The sequence below is a fragment of the Hoplias malabaricus genome, chromosome Y (assembly GCF_029633855.1).
Source record: "Hoplias malabaricus isolate fHopMal1 chromosome Y, fHopMal1.hap1, whole genome shotgun sequence".
NCBI classification, from domain to species: domain Eukaryota; kingdom Metazoa; phylum Chordata; class Actinopteri; order Characiformes; family Erythrinidae; genus Hoplias; species Hoplias malabaricus.
In genome coordinates this window covers 77,662,416-77,680,541 of record NC_089820.1, presented here as the reverse complement: position 1 = coordinate 77,680,541, position 18,126 = coordinate 77,662,416, and the positions used below count along the sequence as shown (strand labels likewise).

Here is an 18,126-nt window from a genome sequence, read left to right as displayed (position 1 = left end):
CATTCTTAGTTTCGATGCTGTAAATAATGTCGTCTTCATCTGGGACAGAAGTGTCTCGTGTCTTTTTCTCCACAGGAATTTAGAGCTATAAACCGGGCTATAAAACAGTGACTTTGGGGTAATAAAATGTTCGTTTGGGCCATCACAATGAGGCCAGGAGGGAATGGAAGACAAGATCGTGAAGGAGAATATATGTATGAAGTTAATAATAAGTCCTAGCAGAGTTTATATGTAAGTAAATATTAGAAGACACAAAGACAAAACACATTCTCCAATGGAAACTGTGATCACATAATGAACTCCATGACTCAGATTACAGTGTGGACCAATGACAGAGAATCAAGTCTAGAACGTAAGAGATTTGGAGTAGGATTACTAATCCAGGATCAGATTCCTCCTTTGTTGATTCTCAAACAAGGTTATTGTCACGAAGACTGATCCTAGCGGGTTGTTTATGGAGTATAAGCACTAACCCTTCTTGTTCCTATTAAACATGGAACAGTATAAAAACACAGAATCAGATGAATAGGTCAAAAGACCACTACCCCTCAAAATCTCTTTAGTGTGCACGCTTTGCTGTAAACAGTGATGAAGCGTCTGCCCCCTGCTGGCTGGAATATGAAATTGCAACTTCCCCAGCGTGTATGGAGAAACAGATAAAGGTCTTAGATGTGTGATATAAAATGTCAAAATTCTTATTCCTGTGCTGTCTGAGATGACTTTCTAGGCACGAAGAGTTATTAATTATTATATTCATTGTTCAGCAGATTTTTCTGCTATTTTGAATATTAGTCCTGGGGTTGTTTGTTCAGTCCCAGAACAGGATGAATGCATTATTAAGGGCAACCAACCTCAGCATAATCTGAGTTCCTTTTTAATTTGGGGGACATTCTTTTTAAAGAATAAAAAAAAATCTCCATAAATGTTCTTCCACTTCTTACAGTTCAGTCTTAGAAGTTGGTTTCATTTTCTTCTTCTCACAATCCCAGTCACCCCCCAAAGCATTGAATAATGTTGACATCTGGGCCGTGGGGCCAGTCCACTGTTCTGAGACCAGTAACTTCTATATTTGATTTGCAAATTTTCTTCATGTCCATTTCCTTTTCTCAGTGAGGCCTGGCTTCTTGAGAGCTCAGCTTCCTTTCAGACACGTAGTACCGAATTTATCTGTTCAAAATTTGCTTATTCTACAATCCCTTTCAGTGTCATTATTTTTTAAAAAATGAGCAAAGCACCAAAAAGCTAGTGTGTGTGTGTCTCATATAAATATTTTTTAATAATGGTATTCGCTTGCCTTATCATCATCTCACAATGAAAACAACCACCAAAGAAAGCTACAAGAAATCACGTACGTTTTTTTTATTGAGATAAAGGCTGAATGACACATACAATCGTTTCTGGTTCATGGCAAAGACTAAAGAACGACTGAACTCATCATGACTGTCTGATACAACAGTGACTGAGGTGCAGGTTTTGTCCATATATATATTTTAACTGTAGCACATGAACTAGGCCTGGATAAAGACATATCTCTATACATTTATTTCTTTATTTAATATAAGTTTCACCTGAGAGGCCTTAAATCAATAATGTATGTATGTGTATGTATTTGTGTGTGTGTGTGTGCATGCATATTACTGAATGTGAAAATATACTTGATATACTGTGAGAGATATGTGTGTGTGTGTGTGTGTGTGTGTGTGTGTGTATGTATGTGTGTCTTTGCAGGAGCCAGACATAGTAGAAAACTGCTTTCTTTCACTTGGGCAGTGTCTGTATTCAAGTTTATGGCGTGTATACACATTGCTCTGTAAATGAGAACTGTGTGCAAAAATGTGGCAGGACTAAAGGCGGCAAACAAAAAAAAATAAGAAAAAGGAGAGAGAAAGAGTGAGAGAGAGAACTGAGTGAGACTGTATTTAAGGGAGGAGTTTTCTCTCATTCAGTTGTCCGGGTGGGTGTGCTGGGTTGGTTGAGGCCCATAGTTCTACACAACCAGCCCGCAAAGTCCACTTCTTCCACTTCTGAGCGCTTAATAAATGTGTGGTTCTGGGAACAAAAAGAAAACATCACTGTTTTTTCGGAGTGGCTCTAAATAATTGCAATAAGAAACTACAAAGAAAGAAAGCTGAACACAAACAAGAAAAAATAATAATGTTTACCTATTTAACAATTAATTTTGCATTAATAAATAATCATTCATTCATTATCTGTAACCCTTATCCAGTTCAGGGTCGCGGTGGGTCCAGAGCCTACCTGGAATCATGGGCATAAGGCAGGAATAAACCCTGGAGGGGGCGCCAGTCCTTCACAGGGTGACACACACACACACACACACACACACACACACATTCACACCTACGGACACTTTTGAGTCACCAATCCACCATGTGTTTTTTGGACTGTGGGAGAAAACCGGAGCACACGGAGGAAACCCACGCGGACACAGGAAGAACACACCACACTCCTCACAGACAGTCACCCGGAAGAATCCCACGCGGACACAGGGAGAACACACCACACTCCTCACAGACAGTCACCCGGAAGAATCCCACGCAGACACAGGGAGAACACACCACACTCCTCACAGACAGTCACCCGGAGGAAACCCACGCGGACACAGGGAGAACACACCACACTCCTCACAGACAGTCACCCGGAGGAAACCCACGCAGACACAGGGAGAACACACCACACTCCTCACAGACAGTCACCCGAAGGAAACCCACGCGGACACAGGGAGAACACACCACACTCCTCACAGACAGTCACCCGGAGGAAACCCACACAGACACAGAGAGAACACACCAACTCCGCACAGACAGTCACCCGGAGCAGGAATCGAACCCACAACCTTCAGGTCTCTGGAGCTGTGTGACTGTGACACTACCTGCTGCGCCACCAATAAATAATCAGTTTTGTTTTTTTTAATCATGTGTTCAGGAGCTACATGTCTCTCCTGGAGTACATTTCATTCCAAAAAGCTTTTCAGATGGGCCCTGATCACAAAATAAAATCTGATTTTTGTTCATACATGTGAATACTTAGTATTTTAAAATGGCTTTGATTTCAAAACCTTTAGTTTTACAAGCCACATTTAGTACAATAAAGAGTCACACAGTTACTCACAATCAGCATCTTCAGATCTGCCCGATCTGCAGGATTTTTGATGAGACTACAAAACAAAACAAACAACAACAAAAAAAAAATACATATTATAATGAAAACAGTCACAAACCTACTAGAACAGGTTTAAACAAAAAATTCTTAAAGGTTTCTTAAGAAGATAAATTCAAAGTGCTGCTAAAATGAAAAGATTAAATGTATATTTACCATTTGTATACAAAGTCTTGGAAATCAGAGGTGAAGACTCCATGAGGCAGTTTAGGTGGAGGCTATAAACACACACCAAGTACAGTATTTAGAGTAAATAAAGCATACATGCACCATCCAGCAGCTATGATTTTTGTGAGAAATTTAAAAACTAAGTTGAGCATTCCTTACCTCATTGACGATGTAATCCAGCAACTCAAATATAGCCATGGCAGGCCCATGTCCTACAGGAGGAAAATTGCAATACATAAAAAAATAAAAATGAAATAAGAGCATGGAAAACTTCATAGTAGTCACTTATGCTCATACATAATGCAAGCCAGGCTTCCACAAAACTACAAGCCACATTAAAACAAGAGCCGAGTCTTGCTGGACCGCCATTAGCCATATAGCCATTGTCACAGAGGTGTCTCTTTGTTTACATGTGGTTTTTATTGTGTGAGTGTGTTGTACAGAAAACATGGACGGCAGGTAATAAATGCAGAAATGAAAAAGGAGCACGAATTTTGTTCATAATATAACACCAGCATCAGTGTTTTTCTTGTTCGTTTTATTAAAAGATAAATACTAGATGATCGACCACCAAAGAACAAATAAGACCAAGTGTTTTGCTAATTTTAAAAATTACAATTATTTATTTATTGAATGTAACTGGTTAAAGCAAAGTTTAATGTGGCTGTCTGCAGCTGTATGGAGTTTTATAAACACCACAAAATGTCTCCCCAACACAAATACACACACTCACGTGAAATACGACAAATTCCACAGTCCTCTCTCTGTGAGATATAATACGTGTGGAAATGTTGCAGAGATCCGAGCCGTCCTGCTGAGCTTGTGAACTAACCAACGTAGCCCCAGAAACACACAAACGGAGCCTGTTCCTGTCTTATTTCCTATTATTCAGCCACGGTTCCCACCGAGAAACTGTTCTTTGGTTCCAGCTGTGAACTAATTTTTCTGGTTCGCGAAACCAGTTTATATCGGAGGAAACATGCCAAACGGTTCCAAAATTAGTTCACGAACTACAATGTGAAATATGGCTGAACTATCAACAGACGGTGTAGTAGCGCCACATTACGTTCTTTCTGTGAAATACGGCTGAACTAACAGTTCCTACTTGTGCATGCGCATTTCAACATTAGATGTCAGACAGTAAGTAAGTGAAAGTGTTTACATTCATTCATTCATTATCTGTAAGCGCTTATCCAGTTCAGGGTCGCGGTGGGTCCAGAGCCTACCTGGAATCATTGGTCGCAAGGCGGGAATACACCCTGGAGGGGGCACCAGTCCTTCACAGGGCAACACACACACACACATTCACTCACACACTAACACCTACAGACAATTTTGAATCGCCAATCCACCTACCAACATGTGTTTTTATACTGTGGGAGGAAACCCACTCGGACTCGGGAAGAACACACCAACTCCTCACATACGGAGCGGGAATCAAACCCACAACCTCCAGGCCCCTGGAGCTGTGTGACTGCGACACTAACCTGCTGCGCCACCGTGCCGCCCCCAAAGTGTTTACAATCAGACATAAATAAAATAAAGCAATGCTAAAGTGCAGTGTGCGGCATACCGCTGACAGGTCTGCCTGGAGGTCTGGGTCTGGGTGACGTGCTGTGTCTCTCTCCTTCCTCTACACTCATCACTGCACGCCCGAAAATGGCCTCCAGTTCTTTTGCATCTGGGGGAGGGATGGGGTAGCGCCCGATTGCCAGCTCAACAAGTGAGAGCCCCATGCTCCACACATCTGACTGCACCGAATAGTGAGTGCCCTGCAGTCTCTCCGGCTTGGGATTAAAAAAAAAAAATACACAATTGAGGAAGAGGCAGAATAGTGGACATTACACTTGATAGTTTAGAGCTGAGAGTTACTGTACAGTACAGTTTTTTGGTCACTTCAGACAGCTCAGTTGGGAGCAGAAGTCTTTCTTACCGACATATATGACCTTGTGCCTACGAAAGAGTTGGCCATTGAGTCAATGAGCTGGCCACTCACTCCAAAATCACACAGCTTAATCTCCCCTCGCGAGTTCACCAGTATGTTTGAAGGCTTGACATCTGCATTTGTGAAAAACGGTGCTTACTGAATCAGTATTTTTGTGTCAGTGATGAACTGTATACTGTACTAATTTTAAAAGTCCATTGGAGCTTGTTAATACAGTTCTGTTACCCCTGTGCATGATCTGATGCTTTTCCCGAAGGTAGGCAAGACCTCTTAAAACCTGTAAAATGATAAAACATGGTAAAAGATCACATGTCCATTTCTTAAGAACAAGTGTAATGATGTATCTGTCATGAATGTATAATTAAAAACAGTTTACCATACTTCCAGCTACTTAAAAATATCTTATAAATACTTACAGCTATACTGACTTTCCCTAGGATTTCTTCTGGAATTCTCCGAGCCTCTTTTAGTACCTGGTCCAGAGAGCCTCCATCCTGCAGCCAGAGACACATTTAAATCTGTGATCTTGTCTCACGATCTCCATTCCTCCATCCAAGACACAATGACTCACTCGCTTGCTCTGTGAGCTAAACTGGAAGTGCTGCCAAAGCCATTCTATGGCTTTTTTGGCTCATTAGAAGGAACAGATAGCACCCCTGCAGCTTCATGTTCTTACACAATCACACAATGCACCCGATCCTGCATCTCATTATCACAAAGTTCCCTGCAGTTTGAAAATGTTAGTTTTTCAATTTAGAGGTTTACAGTGTTGCACAGATTAGATCAAAACGGAAGCAACAAACCTGAACACATCAGAATCTAAATCGCTTTTAAAAATAAGAGAATTAATGGAACATAACATGCTCATTGACTTGTGTCAGACACCTTATACTCTTACCATGTGCTCCATACAGATACTGATTTCTCCATCGCTGTAGAAGGCTCCATAGAAACCCACAATATAGGGAGAGTTGCACTCATGCAAGACTTGCAGTTCTCTAATGATCTGGTTCCTGATTGCTGGCTTGATCTCAAGATGAATCAACTACATCAAAACAAGATTAGAAAGAATTGTTTGAGAAACTTTGAAATGTAATTAACAAGCAAGTGTATCTGCATTAATATTACACGTTTATTATTTACCAACACACCAAAATTCACACTTTACCTGTGAGTGATATTTGTTTTTATGTTTTAAAGTTGATAATACATCTGATATCATGATGATGTGGTAGCTCCTATTTTAAACCCATGTTCATTCATTATCTGTAACCCTTATCCAGTTCAGGGTCGCGGTGGGTCCAGAGCCTACCTAGACACACACACACACACACACACACACACCTATGGACACTTTGAGTCGCCAATCCACCTACCAACGTATGTTTTTGGACTGTGGTAGGAAACCGGAGCACCCGGAGCACACAGAGAAAACACACAAACTCCTCACAGACAGTCACCCGGAGCGGGAATCGAACCCACAACCTCCAGGTCCCTGGAGCTGTGTGACTGCGACACTACCTGCTGCACCACCGTGCCACCTTTAGTTCAGACCCTCACCTTTCTGGCCATGACCAGTCCCGAAGGCTTGTGGCAGACCTTATTAACCACCCCACCGTTTCCTGCTCCTAGCTCACAGATGCGCTGAAAGTCATCATCCTTCAGCTCCCCTACTTTGGCTTTTTGGGTGAGGAAGGCCTCCAAGCGCTTCTTCTGCTGCTCGTCCAAGTCAAGCTCCTCTAGTTTCTTCTGAAGGGCCTCTAGGTTTGCTCTGAGGAAAAAAAAAAAAAAACAAAAACACATTGCAAATCTATCAACTCATGTATAAAAGGCAGGTTTTCTGAGCTTGAAAAAGCAGAACTAGCAGACTTGTAAAAATACAATCTTATACTACCTTTATTTGACTATTCTATTTAAAGACCTGTGCTTTTGGATTTTCCCAGCACTGTATTATTTTTTTCCATCACAACAGGCAGTTGTTAGCTTTCCATTCATTTTGTCAAACCTAACCAACAGGAGGAGAGGTAAGAGACGTGACTCAGACTGAGACAAATTATCCAGTAATCCTTCTGGAAAACCCCACCCCTTAGAATGGACTGACTTTTAGCCAAAGAAAGTCTATGTCAATAAGAAACAACGAAAAATTAAAAGTAAAAATAAAAACAACTTACTCAGATGCAGCTCCTATGTTTGAGCCTGTGGTCTGGGCGTCACCAGTGCTGCCTATTGTTAAAGGTTCTGGTCTTCTTTTAGGAGCCATTTTCAACTTGACAATTCGGACTACACGTCTTTTAAACAGGCGTGCACAGAAGTAGAAGTAGCCTTGGAGGGAAGTGACTGTTTGGACACTGTCATGGAGCTTAGAGAATTCTCAGGCCACTACCACATTTAAAACTTGAATGCAGTAAACTGTGCAATAATTCAATCTTGGCAAGCCTTTAATAGAACTATGCCTACTGATAAGACATTATACACCTCAGGCATATGTGAACTAGCTACTGCAGTCGGAGTTAACAGGTGTTTTTATAGTTTTAATCCTCAAGCTAGCTGTAATTTTGTAATTACCCGTTTAATTTAGATAAATTTTTTCTCACAAAGAAGTCTCCCGAAGAAGGCCTAACGTTACCGATTTGCGAACCTAAACGACCAGCATAAAGAGCTAAATAAACCTAGTAAGGAAAAGCTAAACGACAAATATAGCAGCAGGTGAACAAACTGACGCAAATATACAACTTTCCTCCGTAACTTTGAACTCAAATCTCATATCAAAAAGACTTCAGCTTCTAGGAACTAATACGCAATAACCGACAGTGTAACGTCAAATATAAAAACGATTAGCCGCGAATTCACACCTTCCTCAAGTGGCTAACCGTTGGCTAACGTCAACCTGTATCAGTGAATCTTATACACTTCTTATCAGTTTGCTGAGAAATATTAAGAACACCATCGAGCTCCCTTAGAACTTGACAGTACTCCAAAACCCAATAAATATTAACTTCCAACTCCCCGGCTCTCAAAAGCCACCGGTAACAGCGAACGTTACGTTAGTGTCCCTGAATAAAGTGCGGAAAGCTGCTAGGGCTGTAACTCAAATGGCTCCCTGATGCCTACATAGTGTACTTTTAGATCATAAAATAACGGTTTCTACATCTAAGTCGTGCATTACCTATATGAATAGATACATTTGAGATTCAGGCCTTGACTGAGCCTGGACAATTAATTCAGTTTTGACTGTAAAAGCCATCCGTTTTGACTTATGAAGTGCACTTTGTAGGGTACATTGGGCCATTTGAGACACAGCCACGACTTGCTATGTTGTTAGCCTAGTGAGCTCCTGGTCTAGAAAGCGGAGTCTGAAATCTCGCGATAGTCACTGCTGTCACTTTATATTTGAGATTTCTTTATGAAACTTTTTCCAGTTAGTCCTGAAACTGGAATAACAATTCAAGCTTAAACCATTAAAAACACCCCCTAGTACAGAACAAGGCCTAATCCCTGTCCCAGCGACCGACCCAGTGTCTGAAGGAATCCAGACATCCCTTTAAAGAGTATTTTGCCGCTATGGGTTATCATATCACATGACGATGAGGAGCGGTGGAGCTCAATTCTCTGGAGGGATAGGATTGCATTACCTTCCAGTTCCTTGATGAATTGAGTGGCATGTGATCCACAACTATTAGTCCAACATCTCTTCTTTCACTAATGCTGAATGCAATCACATCCTCACAGCAATGTTCCAACACCTTATGTATAGCCTGATATTGCACTACAAATTTACAAAGAAAACCCTTATTTTTAAAGTGAAGCCTGAGTGTCTTCAAAGTTCAGAACAAACAGTGTGAATTAAAGTATTAGTTCTAGTTTGGCGTGAGTATTAAAACAGGATCACAGTAAGAGCTTGAATCAAATTTATTAAATAAGAAGCATTTTACAAGGCCCTAACTGCATAACGTTTTTACATTCTGTATTGAAACAGTAAAAATGGAAGATAATACATGCCCTGTAGACATAACGCAAATCTGTATTCTATCAAACCTTAAGTCAGGATATTTAATGATAGGGAATGTTACCAGCAGGACTCTGTATGAATCTAAAAAAATTCAGTGCTAATAAAAACATGCACAAACAATTCCACATTAAAAATTTAACAGAGAAAACCCACACTACATACATTCTACATACATTCATACATTTCTTTTGTTGCATTGCAGTTTATCATCATCGTCGTCGTCAGATGAGCACTGCGTTAGATCCACAACATCATCATCATCTACTAACACAGGAAGCAGATCATCATACAGGCAACACAGACCATTTTCAGCCAAAATAATAGGAGAATATTAATGATTAATATAATATTATTGACAGTGATTTTTATTAATATTTAACATCATGCATCTCCTGGAGCTGAAGACTGAAACTGCTTTATTTATGCTCCACACACACTGAGGTATCCACATGAGAGTGGCCATAGGTTCAGAGCAGCATCTAATACAACCAAGCCACTAGGTGTCAGAATAAAGGCTATATAAAGAGGAAAAAAAAAAAGACTGATTGCTTTCTTATTTTTAAAGGGTGTATAAGTAAGTGTGTGTGTGTGTGTGTGTGTGTGTGTGGGGGGGGGGGGTTACTGGTAGGTGTTGCTTACTGAAGCTAAGAGATGAGGGGTCCGGAATTTTGATGCTCTCTCTCTTCTCGCTCACTTCTTTCCAGGAGCCATTAGACAGGTACTCAATCTCTTTCACTGTTTGCTTGGTACTCTGGAGGATGCCACTCAGCAAACTACACAAAAACAAACACATTTGCTCGTATCTACATATTCAGCTTACAGCATTTTAGCCTGAATTAATATCAAGTCTGTGGTGCTTCCCATTCAGCGCGTCTTGATAGTGTTATGTAGCACAACCCTACAAAAATTCAATATTTGAAATCTGGTAAGGTCTTTAATCTGATAAGTCGTCAATAGCTATTTACATGACAAACTTAAATACCTGCTAACTGCTGAAATCAGATCTCAGTGGTAACATTACTATGTAAACACACTCAACACGGTCAGCTTAACCAACAATATAATTGCTGTACTTCCTCTCTCTCCCATAATATGAGTTTATGAAACTATCCAGTCACCTTCAGGGTCCACCTATGGGAGACACACTTGGCACTCGTTACACTAATGTCATGTAAAAGCAATGAGTAGCTGATTGGTAAGAGATTTAATCAGGTTAAAGCAGTGGAACTCATGATCAAGTAGCATGTGGTTTAAATTATGTTCTCATTCGTATACGAACATCACCTGCGGTTTTATGTCTTTTACAATTATTTACAACCATTACTTTTACCACCCTCATAGTGATTGTAATGAGGCATCATCACAGGTAGGGAGCGGCACGGTGGCACAGCAGGAAGTGTCGCAGTTACACAGCTCCAAGGACCTGGAGGTTGTGGGTTCACGTCCCGCTCCAGGTGACTGTCTGTGAGGAGTGTGGTGTGTTCTCTCTGTGTCCGCGTGGGTTTCCTCCGGGTGCTCCGGTTTCCTCCCACGGTCCAAAAAACACACGTTGGTAGGTGGATTGGCGACTCAAAAGTGTTCGTATGTGTGTGTTGCCCTGTGAAAGACTGGTGCCCCCTCCAGGGTGTATTCCCACCTTGCACCCAATGATTCCAGGTAGGCTCCAGACCCACCGTGACCCTGAACTGGATCAAGTGGTCACAAAAAAAATCATGAATTTATGAACAAAACTATGTGAAAGGAATCAGGTTGAAATATAACCTCTGTACAAAAATATTAATCATTTTCAACAGCTTTAAAATATTTATGAAAAAAAAAAAGAGAGAGAGAGTGGGACTTGTGCCTGTACTTGTATCTCCAAAATGGTAGCTTTACAGGAGAAGAAAAAAAAAGCTTTAGATTTTAATGTAAATTAAATGCAAAAAGATTTTCTTCCAAACGTTGGATCATTTTTATTGATCCACAACACGACTTTCTCATACCACTGTAGAGTTGTCAAATAATGGAAAAGACTTCAGAAAGAGACAGAAATTGAGGTTTTGTTCAGACAACAGCGATATACAATATCTTGAATGGGCAAAATGTACGTTTTTCTGCTTAAATTGAGCTGTCATCATCACAACAAATGCCTTTACCCCTCTAAACTGAATGGTTCATCATAACAAAGTAGGTGTCTGTGGAGAGGATGTTACCTATCGATCTGCAGGGTTTCAAAGGGCGCAGGCTTGTGGCAAACAGGACATGTCCACCTAGGCTTTATCTCGTTCATCTGAAGGTAAAAGCCAGCGTCGAAGCACTGCAGGTGGGCACAGGACTGCGCTCGACAGGGGGTGGACATGCGGGTTTTTGCAAGCTTTCCGGACAAGGCAAAACACATTCACACGGAGCGTTTCAGAATCTTAAAGCAATTTTTCTAAGGCTCTGTCAATCTTGAAATGTCAGAACATTAAGATAACTTTTTAAAAAAAAATTGATATTAATAACATTTTAAACCATTGGTTTATCTGTGTGTGTGAAGTGTGTCAATCTTCTTCCATCTTTCTAAATGTATTTAGTGTTAATAATGTATAAACCTAGCGTTCCAAACGTCAGTGTTTTTAAATCTTAGTACAACTGCAACCTTTACAATATAACTCAAAGTGCAAGTTCTGGATTAGATGTGGATCTTTACCGGGCAGATGAGGGACACTCGCAGCCCTGTGGTGGCGATCTCGTTCTCCGAGTCACAGCACAGTTTCTCACAAACTGAAAAAAAAAGGAGATGTCACACAACGTGGTTAAAATGTTCTAAAACATGACGCATTAAAGAGCTGTGAAAAATATATATGAATTGCTATTTAGCTCTTTTTCATCACAAATACAGTACCAGGCAAATGTTTGGACACACCCACTCACCATTTTCCACATACAGTGAATGTGGAGTAGCAGTCAAAAGTTTGGACACACCTCAATTCTCATTCTTTGTTTTTTATTATTTTCTACATTGTAAATAAATATAAAAGACATTAAAACTATGACGCAACACATGGAATTTTGTAGTAAACAAAAAAAAAATACGTTTGATACATTGAATTCTTCAAAGTAGCAGCCCATGACAACAGCTTTGTACACACTCGCCGTTCTCTCAATCAGCTTCATGAAGTCGTCACCTGGAATGGTTTTCAGTGAACAGCTGTGGCCTCGTCAAGAGTTAATTTGTAGAACTGCTCCCTTCTTAATGTGTTTGAGACCATAGCTTGTGTTGTGCAGAGTTAGGGGCTGGTACACAGTTCTATACAGTGACTAGCCCTATTCCACCAACGACTAATGAGAAGATGTATCCAAACTTTTGATTGGTACTGTGCACACGTGGATACTGTTTCGTTGTTGGTGAAGATATATTTAAAAGCATAAAGACACATGTATGTGGATGTATTTTTTGACCATGTAATGAGGCACGGCTGATCAAGGATAAGAAAAGCTACAGCTGTGGATTCTCAATGTAAAGCCACTCACTTTTCTGCCTGCACTGCTCCTTACTCTCCACTGCTTTGTTCTGGAGCTGCTCCAGCAAATCGGCAGAAGTGAACACCCTCACCAGATACACAGCTGCAGAATAGTGCTACAAACAAACTCACAAATAAAAGGGGCGGAGACTCATTAGGTATTTCCCAAAACAGAATGACACTGTTGTGAGTTTATTTTTTTTATATCCTGACTTTGTAAAAAACAAAAACAAACACACAAAGTTTGTACATTCAATATTAGAAATAAAGTAATTATTAGAACAATAAGAGTATACCTTGTCATTTCCCCTCCAGAATATAGTAACAAGGTTCTTATCTGTCTGCCTCAGTAACGGGGTGAGATTGATCGGGTAGCAGGGACGAGAAGGCTCCGACCGTGCTGCACTGGATGAATAGCGAACCTGATTAATAACAGAATGTCATTATATTCATTTATGAGTACATCACAAAAAGAGCAACCACAAGAAAGGACAGATACTTTTAAAAACAAACAAACAGCCATTCTTTCAGGTTAGCCTTAGAAATACAGAGAAAGCAGCCACCTGTGGAGAACAGTTCCAGCCGTTGACAATCACCAGAATTTGTGGAGGATACTGATCTTCTTCAACACCAATGCTCTCTGTGTAGCAAAATCTGAAACTCAGACAACAAAGATGAGAAGTGTTTGCTCTTTTAAATATACTACATATGAGAACAGTGTAGACCTCTACTGACTAAACATTTGCGAATTAGGGATTATAAACAGCATGTTGGGTGGCACGGTGGCGCAGCAGGTTAGTGTCGCAGTCACACAGCTCCAGGGGCCTGGAGGTTGTGGGTTCGTTTCCCGCTCTGTGTGACTGTCTGTGAGGAGTGTGGTGTGTTCTCCCTGTGTCTGTGTGGGTTTCCTCCGGGTGACTGTCTGTGAGGAGTGTGGTGTGTTCTCCCTGTGTCTGTGTGGGTTTCCTCCGTGTGACTGTCTGTGAGGAGTGTGGTGTGTTCTCCCTGTGTCTGTGTGGGTTTCCTCCGGGTGACTGTCTGTGAGGAGTGTGGTGTGTTCTCCCTGTGTCTGTGTGGGTTTCCTCCGGGTGCTCCAGTTTCCTCAAACAGTACAAAAACACACATTGGTAGGTGGATTGGCGACACTAAAGTGTCCGTAGGTGTGAGTGTGTGAGTGAGTGTGTGTGTTGCCCTGTGAAAGACTGGCGCCCCCTCCAGGGTCCGCCTTGCGCCCAATGATTCCAGGTAGGCTCTGGACCAATGCGACCCTGAACTGGATAAGTGCTTACAGATAATGAATGAATGAACGAAAAAGCATGTAAAATGTACTTTATACTATAATCCTGGGAAAAGTCTAATGGAAAATTCTAAAAAAAAAAACTTTGTTGCTAAATATCCAGACAGAACAGGCATTAAATACAATCACAGTTTGATGACATTCAGCTCAAACACCAATAATTCATCAGGATCAGAGCAGGAGACTACACTTTGTCACCAAGCAGGGTTAAAGGAATACAATATAAGAATTGGCTTTTTTGTCTCATGAGCACCCCCTACCTGCTGCTGAGTGCATTTCATGTTTACATTACTGTCTCGAAATCAAGTCTCACACATCTCCCTCACACTCTCTCACACTCTCTCTCGTAGCCTCACCTCAGTACCACCTGAAGAGGCTTGAGTCCAGATTTGGGCTCTCTGAGGAGAGAAACGGTAACAGGAATCATTGGAAAAGTCAGGGATGAGAGATGTAATTTTTAGCTTTCAACAATAAATGTGACACATTTAAATAAAACAGCAGGGAAACATTAATATTTTGAACAATACAACTGCACGACATAAGAGACAAAGAGCTGGATATTAACCCTTAGACAATCAATTTACAACAAAACGTTATATGCACTTATTTGCTGAAGAAATCTAAATGTAAGACACGCCATGACTTTGTCACAAAACATTTGAGCATTTTCCCCAATATTTTAAAAGATATTCAACACACAGTGGACATTATAATTTGCAGAGGTGCATTCCTTAGCAGACTGTACTTTAAACTTTGATCTAATCAAATCTAAACCCTGGTTAGTTATAGGAAAGGTTAACTTACTGTGAATTCTTTAACCGAGCCAATTGGCTTTGAGTCAGTTGAAAACTAATTAAGCTGGAATGCAGTTTTAGACCAACAGTGGTGGCTGTGAAAGAATACAAGAGAAAGTTGGGCCAGTTTTATTATAAAACACCCTGCTTCACCATCTTTGGATTTAAATAAATATGCTGTAGATAACTTCATAACTATCAAAACACTATGGCTCTAGCAACACAAGTCATATTACGTATCAATGTCTATTGAAATAGTTTTCAGGGATTGAATTATTAACACGTTTACTCTCACCACTGTGGTAAACAATTCACATCACGTTGAAGGAATGTTACGCATCTATAATTTAAATATGAAAAGATTTTTATTTATTTTTTTAATGGTAAATCTGTGATAATAGTATTGTACCTAATGCCATTGGAGCAACAATGGTCTGCAGTGTGTCATACATGGGGAGTTTAAACATCTGGACCTCAGCAGAGCTTGGGATGTTGCTTCTGTTGCTGGCCTTAGAGGACTGACGGTGTTGGTAGACGTCTTGGATCACAAAGAGAATTTCGGGCCTGCATTCTTTCTGTAGGAGCTCCTTGATTCTCAGGACTAGCTCCCTCTTCAGCCCCTTTTTGTTCTTGCCCATAGTAGAGAGCAGAGAGCGCAGCTCAGCCACTGGCAGGCTCTCTACCATGTTCTGAGGAGGAGACACAAAGCAGTTCCTTTTATATCTTACCTTTAATGGGAATCAAGATAGCCACATCATTAAAGTGAGAAGGTGTAAACTAAGCCACTCAGTACGGTTTGATGTGTGAAGCCTTGTTTGCAGAGAATTGAAGAGAGAAAAACCAAACATCTTGTTTGTTGCAGGCAAAATGGTCTTCAAATACATTTCTTTTTACCATTATTTAAATGTTTTATCACTGTGATTATTACATTAACAGATAAGATGGTAAGTATTAAATGGCCCTCTAAATTACTTTGTTTACAACTCATTTATATATTTTGACAAAGCTTTGGAATTTCCCTCTAAGCAAGAAAGCAAAGTAGACCTTCAGGAAAGGTCCAGGTTACTTTGGAAGTCCCTTACAATACCTGCATTTTTATAGCATCATTAAATCCTGTACTCAGACATGAACAGCTGTGTTTGTAGTTTGCCTGTATGGATGCTGGAGGTTGCTGTGACTAATTCATTAGTGCACAGGCTGGGATTTGTAATGTGTGATCTCTGTTGGACTGGATACTAACACAAACAGCCACTCCAGCAAATCTTAGAAAAGGGGTTTGGACCTAACACTAGATTTACCTTTTAAGTGGTACGCCACTTAAGATTCGTTTTTTATGTATTAAAAGTACCAGATATACCAGATAAAACATCATATGTTCCTAAACTCGACCTACAACATCAGGACGAAGCATATTTCTGAACACAGAGCGTTGAAAAGTCCTGCCTGACGCCCTTTCCCTCAAACATATGCAAGTTTTAATGTAGAGAGTTACCATGGCTTCCTGCAGGTCAACGGACATTTCCAGGTTTACCTCAGAAACACTGCACCAAATGGAAGTTAGTGTTAATGTTTTAATGAGACCGGCTCCAAAAATTCATAATCCAGCGCCCACCACTAATAAGGGAGTGTCGGTGTCACGTGACCCCCGAGGCCGACGCCATGGTTACGCACAGTTTTTTTTTTGAGCCTGTTAGTGACGGCTTGAATTTAATCGATTTAACGAACGAGTGGAAATCTTGCTAAATATTTCACAGTATATTTTAAAAATTTCTATGTATGTAATAGTTTAAGCTTTTGTTAAATGCCAGGTATTTTACTAATAATATTTTCTTTAAAATCAGGTTTAAAATACCTGCACTACCTAGTAATGCACTTCCAAACGCGAGATGGCGCAATTCTGCTGTTGAAGTGTATCTAAAAGATAAAGGATTAAATTGTTTCACTGGATTCAGATAACAGATAACTCATTTATGATCTCCTCAAATAGATTTTAAATTCACAGAGACTTTTATTCTGGAAAACAAACTAATACAAATATTACCAACAACTATGAGAGATATAATAATGAGTATAAGCCTGATATAAAATGATTATGCTGAAAATGTTGACACTGTGCTGGATTCAATTTATTTACTAATCTTATTTATAAAGGATAACAAAAGAACCCAATGAAAGAAATAAATGTAAATTGGAAGGTGAATGAAAAAGTGCTAAAATGTGTGCATTTTGTCTAAAAGTGGTGATTAAAACCCAGAAAACGTTGTGCAAAACACTAGTGGACCTCCAACTTTGCCCTCACTGGGCCAATAGTGGTCCGCCGTCTCCTTGCTCTCAGCCCCCTCCAGATATTTGTTTACATCATTTACATATATTTGTTGACATCAACTAATCTTAATCCTGTATTTTTTTAAAACTAAGCTTTGATATTGAATGGTAACTGAAGTATTTCTTGTACAATAAGCATTTAAAGGTACCATGTTAAAACTATAGTCAGCTAGCCTACAATGAACGTGTAGTTAACCAGCAAAATGACTTGTAAGTTAAGAGTTAACTACGGTAGATATATCCCTAGATATATCAGTTATGTCCTTATGTCACATCGAGCATTGTGACATTACACACTTATGCGGGTACTGCAGAGCGCCCCATTTCATTTTATGTTTTTCCAAATCTTGAGATTATATTTACACAATCGGTGAACATTAAAGTAAGTGAATTCATTAGCTGTGTGTAAGGGGTAATACATTGTGTCTCTCAGAAAAAGATACTATCAAATGCATGACTTGGGATGCTCTTCTTCAGCTGCATTTCTTTCCAGTAGGGGGAGCTGAAGTCCTGCAAAACTTCATCAAACCTGTGCTCAAGTAGTACCTCCGAGGGTCGTTTCCATGGCTCCTGCTGTCTCCAGGGGCAGTGGCGTATCCATGGTGATGACTCTGTCCAGTGCAGTGGCCAGAGATTGTTGACCTTTGAAGGTGATCCTTGACCTACGGGTCAGGAGGAAGGGGTCAGGGGGTCAGCACTGACCAGAGGGCATAGGAGGCACTCTGCTGATTGGCTGATCTTCTTAACTTGGCGAAGCCTCATCTAGATGATTAGAACATTGACAAATGTGCCAACTATGCACACGGCCAAAAGGAGTGTGGAAAACTCTCTTTAGAAACATGCGAAAGAAGTCATACTCAAGGGGTGCAAATATTTCTCAGGAAGTTGACTGTGACAATAATGCTAGCGCTAATAATGATTTAAGG

The 18,126-nt window shown here is 40.4% G+C and overlaps 2 protein-coding genes across 3 annotated transcripts; both read right to left on the bottom strand.

Annotated features, from left to right (window-relative positions):
• Positions 1 to 1,357: 1,357 nt before the first annotated feature.
• Positions 1,358 to 8,357, bottom strand: LOC136678046 (dual specificity mitogen-activated protein kinase kinase 2-like). The gene is made up of 11 exons (XM_066655834.1): positions 7,462 to 8,357; positions 6,851 to 7,061; positions 6,189 to 6,335; positions 5,707 to 5,784; positions 5,516 to 5,567; positions 5,279 to 5,403; positions 4,919 to 5,132; positions 3,505 to 3,557; positions 3,334 to 3,395; positions 3,130 to 3,175; positions 1,358 to 2,049 (listed from the first exon to the last, which is right to left on the bottom strand). The coding sequence occupies exons 1-11, from the start codon at positions 7,548 to 7,550 to the stop codon at positions 1,939 to 1,941; spliced, it is 1,188 nt and encodes a 395-aa protein (XP_066511931.1). The 5' UTR covers positions 7,551 to 8,357; the 3' UTR covers positions 1,358 to 1,938.
• An 835-nt stretch (positions 8,358 to 9,192) lies between these two features.
• On the bottom strand, positions 9,193 to 16,526 carry LOC136679201 (E3 SUMO-protein ligase PIAS4-A-like). Of its 2 annotated transcripts, none has more exons than XM_066657590.1 (11): positions 16,368 to 16,526; positions 15,285 to 15,564; positions 14,886 to 14,970; positions 14,438 to 14,479; positions 13,348 to 13,438; positions 13,081 to 13,206; positions 12,795 to 12,900; positions 11,971 to 12,044; positions 11,492 to 11,652; positions 9,939 to 10,072; positions 9,193 to 9,563 (listed from the first exon to the last, which is right to left on the bottom strand). In XM_066657590.1, the coding sequence occupies exons 1-11, from the start codon at positions 16,392 to 16,394 to the stop codon at positions 9,475 to 9,477; spliced, it is 1,215 nt and encodes a 404-aa protein (XP_066513687.1). In that variant the 5' UTR covers positions 16,395 to 16,526; the 3' UTR covers positions 9,193 to 9,474. The 2 variants fall into 2 exon arrangements, with proteins under 2 accessions (XP_066513687.1, XP_066513688.1); XM_066657591.1 differs by having other exon boundaries at positions 9,193 to 9,560.
• Between the last annotated feature and the right edge of the window lie 1,600 nt (positions 16,527 to 18,126).

Coding starts and splice junctions, on each gene's coding strand:
- LOC136678046 (XM_066655834.1), bottom strand. CDS start 7,550: ATGGCTCCTAAAAGAAGACCAGAACCTTTAACAATAGGCAGCACTGGT. Junction 5,785..6,188: donor GTATCTGTATGGAGCACATG/GTAAGAGTATAA, acceptor CTCTGGCTGCAG/GATGGAGGCTCTCTGGACCA. Junction 3,396..3,504: donor TGGATTACATCGTCAATGAG/GTAAGGAATGCT, acceptor GTGTGTTTATAG/CCTCCACCTAAACTGCCTCA.
- LOC136679201 (XM_066657590.1), bottom strand. CDS start 16,394: ATGTCCGTTGACCTGCAGGAAGCCATG. Junction 12,901..13,080: donor TCTGGAGGGGAAATGACAAG/GTATACTCTTAT, acceptor GTTTGTTTGTAG/CACTATTCTGCAGCTGTGTA. Junction 12,045..12,794: donor GGAGCAGTGCAGGCAGAAAA/GTGAGTGGCTTT, acceptor TTTTTTTTTCAG/TTTGTGAGAAACTGTGCTGT.